The sequence below is a fragment of the Perissodus microlepis genome, chromosome 5 (genome assembly GCF_051167445.1).
Source record: "Perissodus microlepis isolate ML-2025 ecotype Zambia chromosome 5, ASM5116744v1, whole genome shotgun sequence".
In the NCBI taxonomy this organism is placed as follows: Eukaryota; Metazoa; Chordata; class Actinopteri; order Cichliformes; family Cichlidae; genus Perissodus; species Perissodus microlepis.
The window spans coordinates 32,493,281-32,510,180 of record NC_140465.1 but is presented as its reverse complement, the minus strand read 5'-3'; the positions used below and the strand labels follow the sequence as shown (position 1 = coordinate 32,510,180).

Below are 16,900 nucleotides of genomic sequence, written 5' to 3'. Positions count from 1 at the left end.
ATAATCTTTAGTCAGCTATTAGTTGCTAGCATCTTTCTCCTCCTATTGTTTTTTCCCCTTTCTTTGATCATTTCTCACCAGTTAATTTTAAAGTACTGGCTTCTCTCCCCTCCAAACCTCATAATTTAAAAAACATGATCTCTTAAATTTAGTTTAATCGAACTGATACTAAACTTTTTACGATTTCACATGGCGAAAGGGGAAGGACAGTTAGTGCAAACTATAAATACTTATATTGACTGACTCATTTGCCACTTAGGTCATTGTAGTTGTCTCATACCTCATTTGTAGTCACACTTACAAAGCATTTAAGAGGTTTTTATACTCTAAAATATGAATCATGTTCCCTTCCCTGATACATTACAAGAATTTCTTCTCGTTGTGTGAAGTCAGGTTTCAAGTTCTGTCAGTGTGTGGTGTCGCCTCATGTGACTGATGCAGAGACTCATTCAGTTGAGAGTGGGGGCGGGAGTGGGGGCAACCCTGCACTGCAATTAACAGATGTGAACTCTGTCTGTAACATCACATTCAGACTATCAGTAGATGTGACAGTTTACTCACATGCTTCACATGCAGACTGTTGGTTGACGTTACAACAAATGTATGTTCCCTAATCGACTAAAATGCAGGCTTTTGGTAGAGATTGCAATTTTCCAGTGTAGTAGTTCTGAAAGCAAAACACAAAACAAAGCCTTGACAACGCTTCCGAAGCAAGTTCCGACCGAATACTATATTTCATTTAGTCCAATAAATGCGAACTGGAGGAGACAAACAGTTGTCAAGAAAAGCACAGAGAACACAAAAAGATGTACAGAGATTCTTTGATGCATTGGTGAGTAATATGACTTAGGTATCTCCAGACTTAACGTGATGATGACAATTAATGTATCTGCAGCATCTGCAACTTCGTTTGTTACATTTGACGAATAATGTTTCTTGATGTTGTGCTGCTGTCAGAGTGGACTGGTATTGTGCAGCAGATTTATTTTGATGGAGTGTCTCTTTTCTTCCTATTGTTGTAATGAAGCATTGGGCTTGTCTGTTTTTGTTATTTATTCAGCAGCCCAGAGGGACAGCATGTTTCCTGCAGGGAGAAGAAGAGAGAGAGAGAGAGGAAAAAACAGCTGGTCAAACTTTTTCATCACGATTAATTGAATGTGCTCAATTTACCTGCGTATGAGAGTTGTTTGCATTCTTTAGTAGTTTGTGTTTGTGTGTTAGAGCTAAGCAAACTGTCACTTCTGATTTGATAAATCTGTCAGATCAGTTTCTGTTTTTGCGCGTCAACATATATCTGAACATGTGTAGGTGTGTGCATGTGTTGGTTATGACACACACGCTCACGCACACAGACGCACACACACAGAACAGAGGATTCAGCTGAGATCAGCAGCTCACCCCGGGCTGTCAAATATTCTGTCAGCACAGCCCAAGAATCACAATTGGACTCTTTGGGAGGCATTAATTCAAAGCACCGTAACAATGCTCTCTGAAACCAAATCAACTGCCTGTAGTCAGCATATCAACTCCCAACTAACTCTCTCTCTGTATCTCTCTATCTCCATCTCTCTCTCTTCTGGCTTGCGTTGCACTAACTTTCCCAGCTCTGTCTTTACAGCAATGCCTGTTTTACCACCCAACCCTGCCCCAGTCGTTCTACGATGTGTGATTGAACTTCTAAATATGTTTCGGAAACCGAGTTTCCTACCACAGATATTGTACTGTAACTACCTCTTGAGCTCAGACCATGTGAAAATGATGTTTCTAGACAAGAATGAGCAAAAAAAACCAAAACACAAATTAATCAAAAACTCTGTGTCTAAAGCTTTCTATCATTTCGAGCAGTGCTCTGCACTGTAATTGCTGAGGTTATGGTTTGGAATAAACACATGTCGTTGTTGCTTTAGCCAGGTCAGTTACTACTCAACAAGGGCTTGCTATGTTTACATACATGAGAACAAAGTATGATGCAAATAAAAGACTGCAAGGTCTGACTACAGTAGTATTAACTACGAATGCTTTTAGTGTTTGAAGGGTGAAAAGGACAGTTAGAGTAACTAGAATTTAAAGTGTTTTTTGCATAAAATCCCAAAATATTCCTTTTAAAATTATATTATGCAAGTCACCCTACATTTGAGAAGCTGGAACTTTGAGATTTTCTTTAAAAAAAAAACAGGTTTAAGAATTGTTTAAAGATTTTTTGAGCCAGTGCCACAGAGTTCAGTATTTATAGCCATAACTAACATAATATAGTTGGAAATTATTGTGGGTTACATGTATTTCTTACAATCTAATTGTTTAATCATATCAGCACTACCTTTCATGACTTATTACAGCTATTGTAACAACATGCAGTATGTTTATAGTGGCAGTGCTGACAGCTCAGTATTGTTAATGGAAACTTTTTACAGTATATCACAGTTTTTCCCTTTGAGTTTAGTGACCTATAAAGCTTGAGATTCGGGAGTATTTGCTCTCCTCAGCAATCCTAATTTATTAAAGAATCATTCTGCCCAGTGTCTGTTTGTACTAAAGTAATCCAACCTTTGCATGTTTCATTTGTAGAAAAAAAGAGAAATGACAAAATCCCTGTTTTTGTATTAGTTAAAGCTTCTCCCAGCCATCTGTTTTCTGCCTGTAACACACTAGTTGTGTCCAGTGCACAGCAGAGGTGCTGGTTCTGCTTGTCATCTGTTGGTTGTAACTTGTATCGTTGTAACACTGTGTTTTTTTGTCCTCAGAAAACAGCCTTATGAAGATGAAGGGTTTTAAAAATAATCAAAAACAGAGGATAAAGGAAAATGAAAAGTTCCTTTTCTTCTCTCTGAATCAGAGAGGGCAAGGGCTCTGACTGCACTTTATTAATGCACTCCATCTCGCTCACTTCTGTGTCAGGCATAATGCAAAGGGCAGGTGTGTGCGTGTGTGTGTGCATGTGTGTGTGTGTGTGTGTGTGCGATACCGTGAGAGACAAAATGACGGTCGAGAGAGTGAGCTAATTTTTCTATCATTAAGACTTATTGCAGTAGTTATCCTTTGCAAAGGGTGTAGTGTTATAACGTTCCTTTTGGCATCTTTGTAATTGCCTTTGATGTAAATGAGAGATATATATAGTTTAATGATGGCTTGTCCTGTGCATTCATTTTTACTGTAAAAGCCTGTTTGCCTTCACTTTAATTTTGAACGTAAGCTTTTTAGTCTTTTTAGATGATCCTTAACAAAAAGATAACCCCAAAAAACAATCCTTGATCTCTGACTGAAGACTAAATTCTAAAACTTTTATTTCTGCTGTGTGAAGAGTTAACTATGGCTTTAATCCACTCTGTAATCCAGTCAGTACTGTATGCAGTATCTAAGCTTGGGTACAATTTTAGATGCCTCTGTTGTATCTCCTATCTCACTTGAAAACATGCAGCCAAGCTCTACATTGTTGTTTCAGCAGATACAGAATCTACTTTCTGTCACGGCCCTCTATGCCTTGAGGTAGACACAAGAAGTCAGGAAAGCATGAGAAATGCGAACAGAAAAAATAATACAAGAAAGAAACACAGTGTCATAAAAGTTTGAGAGAAGAGGGAAAAGCCAAATGCATAACCACAACTTTCGCAATTAGTTATAGTTCTCGCAACATTTTCAACTGTTCACCGGGCGAAACAGCGTGGCTGCAGTCACTCTGATTAAGGCCCAGGTTGGATTACAGTGAATTACCACGTTATTGAGAAACTGTGTGATTTCTGTCACCTGCAGCAGACGGCATCTTGGCTTGAGTGTAGCTAGAAAACAGATACAAACATTACCTCCTCATTGTCACTTTGCGCTAAACTTTTTCCGTGTTTAAAATCAGGAGCGTGCAGTTGCAAATTAACACGGCATGTTAATTTCGTAAAATGCTTGCAAACTGACTTGAAAATCAATGAAAGGAACATGGAGAGCTAAACGAATATACAGATTAATAGAGAGTGGAGAGATACACAAACACACATGCACACACACTACTACCTGTAAATTATGATCTGTGTTGACTAGTGGAACAAAAACTATTGGAGAAACGTAAACACAAGATGAGGCAACAAGACAAGACAAAGGGTGGAGGCAAAGTGAGGGGTGTAGGACATCGGAAAGTACAAAGCTATACTATCTATACTTGCCTTTTACTGGAAAGTACAAAGCCAAGTATAGATATAATATGAAGGAAAAACTGTTAATTTTACTTATAATAATTATTTGGTCGAATTGTTATAATGCCATTTCTTCCCAGTGCAGCCTTAATCATACAAACTGACATGTTTACAGTAGGAATGAACATGTAGTCGCTGGAAAAGCTGCGGTCAGCTATAAACAGCCACAGCTTAAATGCTGGATATTCCCAATGGTGTGATCAGTAGTTTGAGAGGCAGTGCTGGCCTGAGGCAGGTAGCCCCTGGCTTCATGTCCTGGTTATGGTCGAGCTGTTTAAGCCTTAGTTGACTTTAAAACATAAATGTCTTTCTGAGCGCAGTTCTTGGAAAGATATAACAGTACTTAAATACAGCTAAATGGAGTTCAATGTTTACTGAAATATCTAAACCAAATTTATATTACACGTTTATTAAATTTGAAATGGCTTTAAACACAAGAAACATATAAATGCATTTTCATTCAGCACAGTATTATTATTATTATTTTTGATGTAGTTTTGTACACCCTTCTCTTTGAAATAAACAGCACTTACATGTCAGTGTTTTCAAGGTCTGCAGGCTGGAACTCACAGATGGTAGCAGAGAGACTGTGGATAAATTAACATCAAAAGATGTCAGTTAATCCTTTTCAAGTTCCCTGCAAAGAAAACTTAGTTACATAAAGTTGAGGAGTGGAAAAAAAAATCAAAGCAAGCTGTAATAATATTCTAGTAGGATTACAGAACATACAACCCCTCCAAATATAGATGTACTTTCAGCTTTTCCTTAAAAATGTAACACAAACACTAGTAAATGTTAGAATCACAGATCACAAACAAATGAGAAAAACCTGTAACATCTGTCCTCAAAATTATATCACATACTGTGAAAAGTGTATGAAAGAAAATGATTCATCACAATGCAATATGCAAACTGATGTTGCATCCTGCAGCTGGTTTTCTCTCAGACTCTTAAAAAAACCACTGAAAAAGTGATTCATACTCTGTTACTGAGTGTTAGACCACCACATCTATAAATCCGACTGATATTATGTTTATGCAACACAGCTGACAAGTTTTTAGTAGAGCATAAGAAATAGCCATTTTAAGGGTGTAAAGACTGATCGACTGTTTTGAATGAGTGTAATGTTTTGTATTATTGATCTTCTGTTGTCAGTGTGCACCCGTTGTTGAGTGCTTACTATACAAAGTGCTGTGTACAAGATATATCAGTAGAGAATGTGTGTACAGGCATGACAGTGTGTGTGTGTGTGTGTGTGTGTGTGTGCACACATACATTGCAAGTATTTTAAACCATAGATGAGTGATAGTGTTTCCTCATAAGCCTGTCTCGGCCTTGCATTCCTCTCATTGGTAGAGTCTGGTGTGTGCCGGCTTTCAACTAATCTGGGAAGAATGTCGGTTTCAGATGCACATGTGTTCCATTAAGTCCAGATCTGCGTAAATAATATAACATGCAACAGCTAGCATTACAGGTAACCATACCCCCACAGCTGCTCCTTCGGCTTTACAGTCCCCCAGTGGTGCAGCCTATAAAAAGGGAAGGCCAGTGTTGATTTCTAATGAGAAAATCTATTGCAGTGCTCACTGTGTTTTAAACAAGCTAATATCGCTTTGCAAAAAAAAAGAGAGAGAAAGATTATTTGGCAGTTCAAAAATATGACTCGAGAAATTAAATTGTATTGGATAAAAATTGGATACCTCTATATTAGATAAGAAAACATGGAAAATGTGCATCGATGGTGCATTAATATATGTTAAATGGTACGCTGACAGATATTTGAATTACTCACCTTCACATGCATCAGAATAAAACAAATCTTTATGTAAATCAAAATGAAGACATGAATGTTTGTTGCATGGCTGGAGTCTTGCAACCATGCATGCTTCCCAAGTTATTAATGATTCCATATGCAGACCACTGCCATTAGACCTTTGTGTTTATTGTCAGCCTGCTCTGCTTGTAGTGATTGGCTTGGCCCTGCCAAGTGGCAGGCCAGTGTTTGCTTGTGCTGTCTGCCTGGGGAAACCCCTTTTGTCCCCAAACAGACACTGTATATAATACAAAGTTCAGAGGATGCCAGCGTCTTCCTGGTGTGGTGCAGCGTCTTCCTGTGGCAGATAAACAAAGTTAGTTAGAAGTTCCGAGTCATTTATTTAGTTATGTATTCATTTATGTTCCTTTTACTTTTTCGGCAAAGATTACAATAGCATGAACAAACAAGTGAATCTTGCCTGCTCTATTTTGGTCAGCAGTAGAGAGTGGGTGGGCAGGATTAAAAAAAAAAATAGAGAGAGAGAATAAGAGGTTAGATTCAACCCGAGGTCAAGTAGACATGGTACGGCATCTGATTTGGCAAAAAATATCACAGAAACCCAAACCTGACCAAAAAAGTCAAAGAGAGAGGTGAGAGCCTCTGAAGTGAGTAGAAAACAAAAGAAAGGTGTCAGAGGACAAGTGTAAAGAACAATGCTTCTTGCACTTGCAAACTGTTGTGAGCCAGCAAGGAAATGTGAGGAGTTTGGCTTTTGCTGTTCTGGGTGCCAGCACTCCTAATGAGTCTGTCAGGGCCAGTTAGCACAGCCAGGCCTGCTTGTGTCCCCTCCGGGCCATAGACAGCTGTTATTAGCCCCGTAATGGCATGCCACAGGGCCAGATTAGCCTGGCACAGTGGAGAAATATCAAACATTCACTTACTGTGGCTCCTTCGCTGGCTAAAGAAGCTGTTTGGCAAGGAATTCATTTAGCTGTGATGCTGGCAAGCTACCTAACAAGCCCCAAAAGAAAAAAGGTCTTCAGTGAGAGATGGAGTTAGTGTACAGTAGCTCCTCTGGAAGAAAATGTTTTAGTTCAAGCAGATCAGGTCAGATTTCTGATCCCTGTTAAGAAACACGAGTCACATCTCACATGTAATCATGCTTTTGCTTTATGATTAAGTAGACATGGCTTGCTGTTTTCTTTTTGCCCGGTGATGATTGTCAAAACAGCACATTCTTATCTTTACTAATGCTGTATCATCATTATGCAAACCTCATCGACAAGATGGCCACTGCTGTCTATTCATCTGTTTTTACCTTTCATAATGAGCACAGGAAATCAAAACCTTACACAGCAAGTACTCTCACTCTGCTTTGGGGGATAGCGTGCACTGTGCACTGTCTGTGATCAGCCCACAACATCTGATCAGCATACTGGTAACAGTTACTGATCTATAAAGTACGCATCTTACATAGTATACTGTAAATCATACTCTTGTTTCGAGTCTGCTGTTTTCTGCATATGAATATGCAAGCTTTTGCATATCTGGCTTTGTAGCTTGCATCCCATGGCAATCACTCTGCATTTAGATCCATAAACACAATATACTAAAGTGTGTTTAGGGTGTTTTCCTATAAGAGCCGGGGCCAAGTCACTATTTTACACCTATATGTGTTTTCCTGTCTATAAGCTCTTACACGTGTTTTCCTTGAAGTAAAAGGCCAGCTGTGGTTAGTTCATGCCATTTAAAAAAAATATTGTTAAGTACTGCATGTCTCACTGCAAAACACTCTCAGGCTAATGCCCTTGAATGTATTTATGTCTTTCTGGGTGTTCTACATATGCACCCTGTCTGTGTGTTAAAGGAAGAAGAAAAGTGATCTGAGGGAAAGATAATGTGATATTTATTAATTACTGCATTGTGTGTTTTCTTTCAACAATTTGCATCATATCCTCATTAGCAGACCATATGGATTGAGTGTGGCAAAGTCATTATGTACTATACAAAGCAAGCAGCTGCTGTAGTTATTTCCAAATATAAAACTATGTCTTGTCCTCTTATTTATGAGGGGGCAGTTTTCTACATCACTGATGGCAGCTTTTATTTTCACAACAGGCAGAATACAAAGCTAAAAGCGGGTCGAGAGAGAAAAAATAGATGTAGCCCACTTTATCAATGACCACGCACAAAGCACGCGTTCTCACTATTCTAAAAATCACATGACTGAAACAACACAAAACCTATTGAACACATGTTACTGAAGAGTGATGCTAATGTGCAAACAACAGGATATCGAGAGAATAACAGATACGCAGTGCTGTGTGTACTAGCTGAGAGTGAAGTGAGGAGATTGATAAAGACAAAGAGATTAAGAGCATTAGATTTGAAGTAAATCCTGTGAGGTACCCATGCTGTGGCTGTGGGCCACAGTGTGAACCCCACTGAGCTACACTCTCTCTTTCCCTGGCAGAGATCACTTTGTGCGAATCATTAGCTTCCCAAGTACTGAGGGCTTTTCCGCAACTCTCGTAGGTGCATCTGAAATCCACACGGGGCAGTACGGGGAGGAGCTGGCAGGCTTAAGACCCAGTACCTACACTCCGATTATCAGTTGTGTAATGTACAAAAAGATGGAGGCAGTAGTAAACCAGTGCATAGGAACACTGGCTACCAAACACAACAGCTTAGCACCATTAGTGCCGCTCCATGAGCCAATTTTATCCAGTTATTATGTGTAGTACATCACCATGAAGTGATGTGATTAACTTGGCAGCCAATGTGCAGGTTTGTGACTTGGTAGAAATTTATGGAACCAACACTGGTAAACAAAAGGAGAACCATAAAAAAAACTTGTTTATTGACTGAATGAGCTCTGTACTTTGGCTGAGACAGTAAAAGTAGAGAAACTTTGAAACTAAATGACTTTAAAATAAATTTTATTAAAATGTGTATATTTTCATTACCGTGTAAAAAAAAAAGTACTGAATGTCTTTCTGTTTCTCTCCCCCCCTCCAGAGCAGATACGGTGCTCCAGATCGAGGTGTAAGGCTCTACAGTTCCCTGCCCATGCGCCCAAACCCTGACGGCAAGAGACTGCCCTCTACTGGGGTAAGACTCATCTCTCCCAGCCTCCCCTCCACCCACACACCCAATGGTCTCACCCACACCTATATGTCACTTTTAAACCATAGAGCAAGCCTCTGAACTTCCCTTAGTTGCACAACAAGAGTGCCTAGACATCAGATGAGAAAGACGTATCGAGTTTTTGCCTAGTCCTACAAGTATCGATAATATAAAAGAATCTGCATGAAAACAACTGAAATATGCAGTCAGCAATGTCTGGACTGAAACCACTTCCAGGAAACAACTTAACCAAACAATTAACAATTCCTCAAACTTTATTCCTAACCTAAACCTCTTCCTCATTCTTTGACTATGCGTTGCACCCTCCACCCCTGACTAATACCAAGCCTATAATTTTTCCCACACTCACTCTAATAGTGATAGTAAGAGTCTCCTATCCCCACCCCATTATTGACCAAAAAATAGCACCCATCCGGCATGGTGGTTGGTGTGGTATTTCTTCGGTAGCTTTTCAAAGTAGCGTAGGTTGTGCAAATGATCGGTCAACCAATCGACTCCTACTGCATTTGTTTTGACATAGAACGAAAGCCAAGTTGTGCCTTTCTGGAAATAATACTTCTACCTGTTTCACGTGAAAAAGAATAATCTGATTATGTATGAAAATTAAACATTTTTCCCTTTTTCTTTATATTTTGCTGTGTTTGGACATCAAAGTCTCATTCTTTCTGTTATTTTATTATACAAATGTTCATGGGCATGGTTGGGAAAACAAAACAAAAAAAAAAGATTACGTTTATTGAAGTTAAGTGATGGAACACCTCCAGTACTTTGACTTTGACAAAGTGCTGGAACAGTCAGTCTACTTTGTTTGTGAAACCATTCTTTCATTTTTTTAATAAAACATCTTTTTGCGGAAATCATAATTAGAATCTAGCTTGCCTTGCTTTAATGCATTTATGTAACAAAGGAGAGAAAATGAAAGAACAATAGAGCAAAAAGAGAGAATTTAATTTCATATGTCTTCCTTTTTCATGTTTCACTCCATGCAAGTGCTTTTTGAATTATCTCTTCACTGCTCCAGGGCTCAATGGGAGGAAAAGTGAGGGAGTGAGGGAGAGGAAGAGAAGAGACAGGCAGACAAAGCGAAAGCTGTGTAATATTGTTGGTGCGCACCTTTTTTAATTACAACAGAGATTGTATTGATGTCTCAGGCCACATGTCCTAAATCATTTATCAAGGGGGAGAGTGCTAGCAAAGCATTTCTAAGAAACCCATCCTCTCCCAGGGCCCAGAATCATATGTTATCTAAAGTGAATATTGTTAATGCTTTTCAGTGGAGAGACCCACTTACAAATCATGGGAATGAGTTCCTTGTCAGGACATCCGTGAGGTGGTAAAGATATATATCCACCTTCATCTAATCCGCTGTTGTGCAAATTAAATTGCACCTAAATCTCGATGTGGAAGCTGTTTGTAAAATAAAGACGCTCAAAGTTATGGATAAATGTTCAGCAGTGGAAAGAAGATTTGTATGTTGTCTAGTTGTTGTGTTCAGATTACACGTGTGCAAATTAGAATAGAACAAAAAAAACAACGCAAAAACCACAACACACATATACACACAGACATTATAAAAAGAGAAAATATATGCTATTTTTCTCCCCAACTCTCTCTTTCTTACTCACCTTTGGTTTTGTATGTCATTTCCTTTTGTCTGTTATTACCTGGGTACAGCGTCAGTACAGTAGCATACTGTAGCTACAGGCTGCATGGAGAGGAGGAGAATATAAACCACTTAACATGCAGGAGGAAACCAGACGTTTTTCCATTGCACTTATCAGGTGCTGCGGTGAGAGCAAGTGTAAAGGTGTAGTAGGTCCCTGCCCCCCCTCACCCCAGCTCCTTCCTCCCCTCTTACTTCCCTTGCACACCCCTTTTATTTTCCCCTGATCTTTATCTCTGTCCCCCACCACACCACCACTCACCACCCTCAGTTCAGTTAAAAGTGGGCTTGGCACTTCCTCCCCCCCCCCACCCAAAAAAAGAAAGAAAAAGCAACACACACACACACACACACACACACACACACACACACACACACACACACACACACACACACACACACACACACATTCCTTACCACCACCACCACTTCTTTTCTCTCTGTCAAACTAACCTCCAACTCCTGCTCTTCACCTCTATGTTTCCTGTCAAGGTGCACTGCCCACCCCCCTCCCCTCCCTCCAACCACCAACTCTGCCCCCGCAACCTTTTCTTTTTCTTTTTAATTCTTTCAACATCTATTACAGCTCTAAGTGCGTATGGTTCATTTTTATAAAAGTGTTCAGTGTAGAGGGCGGGATCTGCGCTGCTCTGCGGTAATCTTCTCATACCCAGATGTAGATGTGAAATATAGACGGGAGCTTTTGTTGTATTAGTTGACTTAAATGAAATCTCACTAGTAAAACAAAATAAAACTGTATTGAAGTATTCTCAAATTTATACATAATCATCTGAAAATTTGATCAATATAGGCATCTAACCTAAACTCACTCAAGTCAACTAGGTTTGGGGATCTACGCCAGAGATTGATCCTGTTTTCTCCGTGGTGGCTGCTGAGCACCCATACTATAGCGAACAATGATTAAAAAAGCTATTGAGTGTCAAGTTGTGACATTGAACTGGCTGAAAACACTTTATTGAGTTCTAAGCCACCCCTCATTTCTTTATAATTTGCTATGAAACCCTGAAATAGGTGTCGAAATGTACCAGCATACATGGAAATACAGTAAACATACATACAGCAAGCACAGTACATGAGGGAAAAACAGAGCTTGAAGAATATTTGGTATGACCACTTCTGCTCTTCAACACAATCTGAACTCTCTTAGGCAAGCTTTCTTTTAATTTTTAAAGGAATAGTTCTCCGGTCTTCTTGAAGGACATTCAAAGCTCTTCTTTGGATGTTGGCTGTCATTTATTCCATTCTCTGACGTACTGCTTCAGTTAACTTGAGGTCTGGCATCTGGGAAGGCCAACCTATAACTGATACTGTTTCATTGTGTGCTTTTGTATCCAGGTATGCCTTTACTGCACTGGCAGTGTGTTTGGGATTGTTGTCATACTTGTAAAAAAGTCGTTGCCAATCAGACACTTTCCACATGGTGCTGCATGATGGATCAAAATCTGATGTTACGGTTCTATGTTCATAATTCCATCAGTGTTTGACAAGATCTCCAACACCACTGGCTGAATGCTTCTCTCCGCTTTTTTTTTAATCAAGTTTAGTGAGTGTCCTGGGCCAAGGTAGGCAGCATTGACTGAGCATCAACACAGGAGAAACCAGAACTCCCAGAGAAAACCTACCCAAGCACACAGAGGACATTTAAACTCTATACAAGTTAGAAGCCTGGATCCAGTTGCTGCTGGAGAAGCAAAGATAATCAATGAGCCACTGTGGTGCCAAACAATCTAAAGCACTAAGTAATGTTACAGATTCAGAGAGGAATGTGGTCCTTTTGGTTTTGTTCTGAAGCCATGATTATGGAAGCTGATGTATGGATGTGATAGAGAAAGAGTGTGGGTATTTACAGTCTTACAGTATGCTGTAGGACTCAGTTGCTTACAGTATTGTCACTTACTGTTGCATAGCTTAGCTAACAATGCAGTGACGTGGATGCCGATGTTACATTCTTAGTTTTAGGGAAATGTGTTAAGATCGTAGGTGCTGATGTTATCCTACTGTCCATCTTGCAAGTTGTACTTGATGTGTAGTGAAAATGCTGTTTTCTAGATTTTTGATGTTCACGTGTAAATGAAAATACAAGTTTGAATATCTATATTTCTCACTGAAATGTTGCATACCAGTAAGGTTAAAAAATATCCATTATACGCATTTTCTTCATCAAAAGACATTCGTGAGTCTAATTCTTTTGAGTATTTAAAACCTGCATTGTTTACACCCATGCATACTAGCTTTCAGGCTTCTATTGCGCTGCGTTTGTTGGCACATTGCTGTGAATCTTGGCGCATTACCACCACGTATAGATTACTGGGATTGTGTGAAACCATTGGCGGGAATGTGTATTGCATCAGCCGTATGCTTGTAGATGGGCTTGCATGTGTTTATGTGCACACATAAGAACTGATAAAAGGAGAACCCACTCACACAAATGTTCCTGCTATAGTGCCAATAGCAGTAACTTAAATTTGTGCAAATCAACTTATTCAACATTGTTTGAAAATGTTATAGATTTAAATACATGCCTTATATTTCTTGTACAACAGTTTGAATGGAACAAACTTTTGTGGGCCTGACCCATTGGCACATCACTCAAGCTTAAGAGGTAACCTTACGTATGCTGAATGCATGATTGATCTAATTTAGCTCCAGTTCAAGTTTTATTTTCTATAATGGAACTAGAGTAATTTACTGAGAATGATACAATGAAATAATTAAAAATTGAGTGTTTAAAGTCGTGCACAACGACTCTCAAATATGCTTGAGTGGAGGGTTGTTTAGCTCAGGTTGAATTAGCATCAGTGTATCCTTTGCAGGGAGTCACACTGTTTGAGCTATCGTGTAGATGTTGTTATTGTTGTTGTTGTTTTAGCTCCTCTGCCTTGACAGTGATACATAGGGTGAAGGTTCAGAATCTGCTGCAACGCAAAGATGACAGGATCGTTTCAGGACTCAGGACTTTGTTTTTTCACCACATCCCCCTTTCTCTCGCTCCCTCTCTCCTGCTCTCTTCCTTGCTTTGTGTCTCTCTGTGTCTTTTTCCAAGCTGATTTGGAGCCTTGCATAGTCAATTATGTAGAGAGTGAGAGAAGGAGTGGGGGCTCCAGCTTCCATATTTTGGTGTGTTATTAATATTGCATGAGCACTATTCTGTAGCGAATATCTAAGAGACTGCCTATTAAGGCAGCAGCAGGAGAAGAATGTGACAGATGTACGCACACACATATATATGCACACACTGTACATACACAGACCGAAAGCCAGAGAGCAAGGGTGAATCAGTCAGGATCAGGCACAGGTTGTTATAATTAGTGTTTTCCTGATTTATTACGCTGGGATAATAAGAGTGACTCATTTTCCTGTTTAATAAGTCATGTTTGTTTATCTTGACATGGCTCGCATCACACTGTACAGTCAGTGTGTTTGATGTTAGTGAGAACTGAGTAATGTTCCACTGTAATTGTGCTTTGAATGGAATATTTTAACTAACCAACTGAATAAACAAACAAAACAGATGCAAAATAAGTGCCTGTTGTAAAACGTTTCCAAGATAATTGTTATATTGCCTATTGCAAAGCAGAAGTGGTCTGATGACAGGCTATTTATTTCCTGCTGCTGGGCGGGTATCAATGATGCACAGAGTAAGTGTCAACACTGACAGGCTGAGAAGATCCCTGGTGATGACTGAGAGGCTCAGCGTGGATACTTATTGCTTTTTGGGTGCCAAATGGCAGTGACACTGTGTGGTCTGTGAGAGACTTCTCATTTCATGCCACCAGAGACTGAAAAGTTAGGTAATATCATTTAATATGAGCACATTTAAATAGTAACACAAATACAACGTTTAGGAATTAGACCAGATTTTTTTTCTAAAACTTACACATTGGGTGATTAGTTCTAGTATTGACTTCTCAGGATCCATGATGTCACCTTCACTTGTCCAAAGCTAATAAAGATAGGTAAAAGATAAGCTGGAAATCTTTGGAAATTTGAGAAAACATGTAAAGTGTAATGCAACAGAACATAATGTATAGTCATACAAAATATTGGATTTCCCCCCTCACAGATATACTTCTTCCAAAAAAGTAAGATTGTGTTATTAAATGTATGGCAGTCTGCAGAGACAGCAGTTCAATTAGTTCACTCATCATTAAAATATATATTTTTTGTGTGTGTCAGAAATACTTTGCAAGGCTTAATATTGCTTTAAATTCATTATCCATGTTAATTGTTTTATCTGAGCATCTGTATTTGCCAAATCAGGTAGGCTACCATCAATCTCAATATCAAAAATAATAATTATCAAACTCATGGGACATGCAGACGTGCTACTCCTTCATAGCTTTTTCCTCTTGCAGTAGCAATGTAAGGTGCCCAGAAAGCCCGGCCCGGAGTCAACAAAGCCAGTTAGTCTAGTCTACAAACATCACGCTGGGCTTAATGTCGAACAAGTGCTCGGTGACCTTAGAGCACCAGCTGGAGTTTAAAGAAGTCTTTAAAAGGCCGATTCTCCACAGTAATATCATCGCCCATGCCTCAAAGAGTCAGGATTAAGGCCCACTTTCCCCCACGAAAATGTAACAAATGTGTGAAAACATCACAGCCGAAGCCAATGTGGGGAGAACGATGTAGAGAGTGGCGGTGGCGGCGGAGTTGGTGGTAGGGGGCTTACAAACGATACAAGAGGCAGAAAAGAAGGGAGAAAGTAAGGGAAACTCAACATCTTAACACTCGCCAATCCGCCTCCATGCCAGAGATATCAATGTAGTTGGCTTTCTCTGAAATTCAAATGGCAAGAGGAAAAAAACTAGATGAAAAAGGGGGAAAAAAAGAAACCTCTGGCTTTGGAAAGGGGAGGGGATGGGGTGCTGAGAAAAAGACCTGTCATCTATGTATTAGTGCTCTGTAAATATTACATGAGCTCCACATTCACTCAGTTGTTTGGCATTACTTCCACTGGATGGGTATATTATTTTAGAAACCATGCCTTGTTTATGGAGAGGCATGACCTACTTCCAGACACTCCTCTCTTTCTCTCTCTTTGGTATTTTTTCTTCCCCTTCTTTCTCTCATTCCTTTTACCTCTCTCTCTCTCTCTCTTTCTCGCTCTCTCTCTCTTTCTCGCTCTCTCTTATTCACTTTCAATCTGTGAAATCTCAACTGGTTGTCCCTGCTGAACAATTACAAGGCAGAGAGACCCAAATGGAGATGTTTGTAGAAAACAACATGTGTATAATTAAGGTTTAATGAGCTCTTGTCAGGGTGGAATGTGCAATTAGATTGGTAATAGAAAATTCAGCCTAAATGCTAGTGGCAGAGGCTGGATGTGGAGTCAGCATGGCAGTGAATGAAAGAACAGTGAATTATTTTGAGCCCTATTGACAGAAGTAGATGGTACTGGATGCTGCATTTAGATTTAAATACATGGTGAGTTCCCAAATGCATAAAAACGTTGTGTTTTTTTCTCCTGATGGTGCTATATTGTGTGTGTTCTGTTTTTTTTAAATTACTGGGATCCGGCACACCGGGTTGTTTTTTTGTTTTTTGTTTTTTAAAATTCTTTAACAGCTACACTATGCAGAATAAAACAAGACAATACACAGAATTTTAATTGAGAAAGTAATAAATGTCCTTGTGCATGATGTGTAAAAGGGCAAGTAGGTTTCAATCAAAATATCTCTATTTCTTAACAAAAAGGCGGATTTGATATTTTGTCACAGTATACCAAGCAGTAAATTTTAATTGATTAGTTGATCATTAATTTATGTCTTCATCGGTTTTGATGTTCCACATTTAATAAAATCAGAGTTTTTAAATGTAAGGTATTTACAACAGGTCAAACATTCACGTTCAACTATTTTTAAGTTGCCAAATCCTAATAGTGTAAATAGTAACACATCTTTCATGTACAGGCTTTGTAGAAATCTAGGATTTACTTTGAAAAAAATAAATAAATAAATAAATTTTGTATTATCCATCTTCATGTGTCATGATAAGGTTATTGAAAACATTACCTTTCAGGTGAATGTAACAATAGAGCAGATGGACCACATTAAAATCACTGCCTAACATTTCTTTCTAGGTCTATGCTTTTTCTGCCACACGGGATCACTATTTTATGGGCAAACATTTCTCCAT

General features: G+C 39.1%; 1 protein-coding gene across 2 annotated transcripts in view; it reads left to right on the top strand.

The window, feature by feature from the left end:
- tox2 (TOX high mobility group box family member 2) overlaps positions 1–16,900 on the top strand; it is an 86,500-nt gene that overhangs the window by 19,352 nt on the left and 50,248 nt on the right. For both annotated transcript variants that reach the window (XM_084929433.1, XM_084929434.1), the window contains exon 2: positions 8,953–9,045. In XM_084929433.1, coding sequence (XP_084785559.1) covers positions 8,953–9,045 — 93 coding nt within the window. The remainder of the gene's footprint in view (positions 1–8,952; positions 9,046–16,900) is intronic.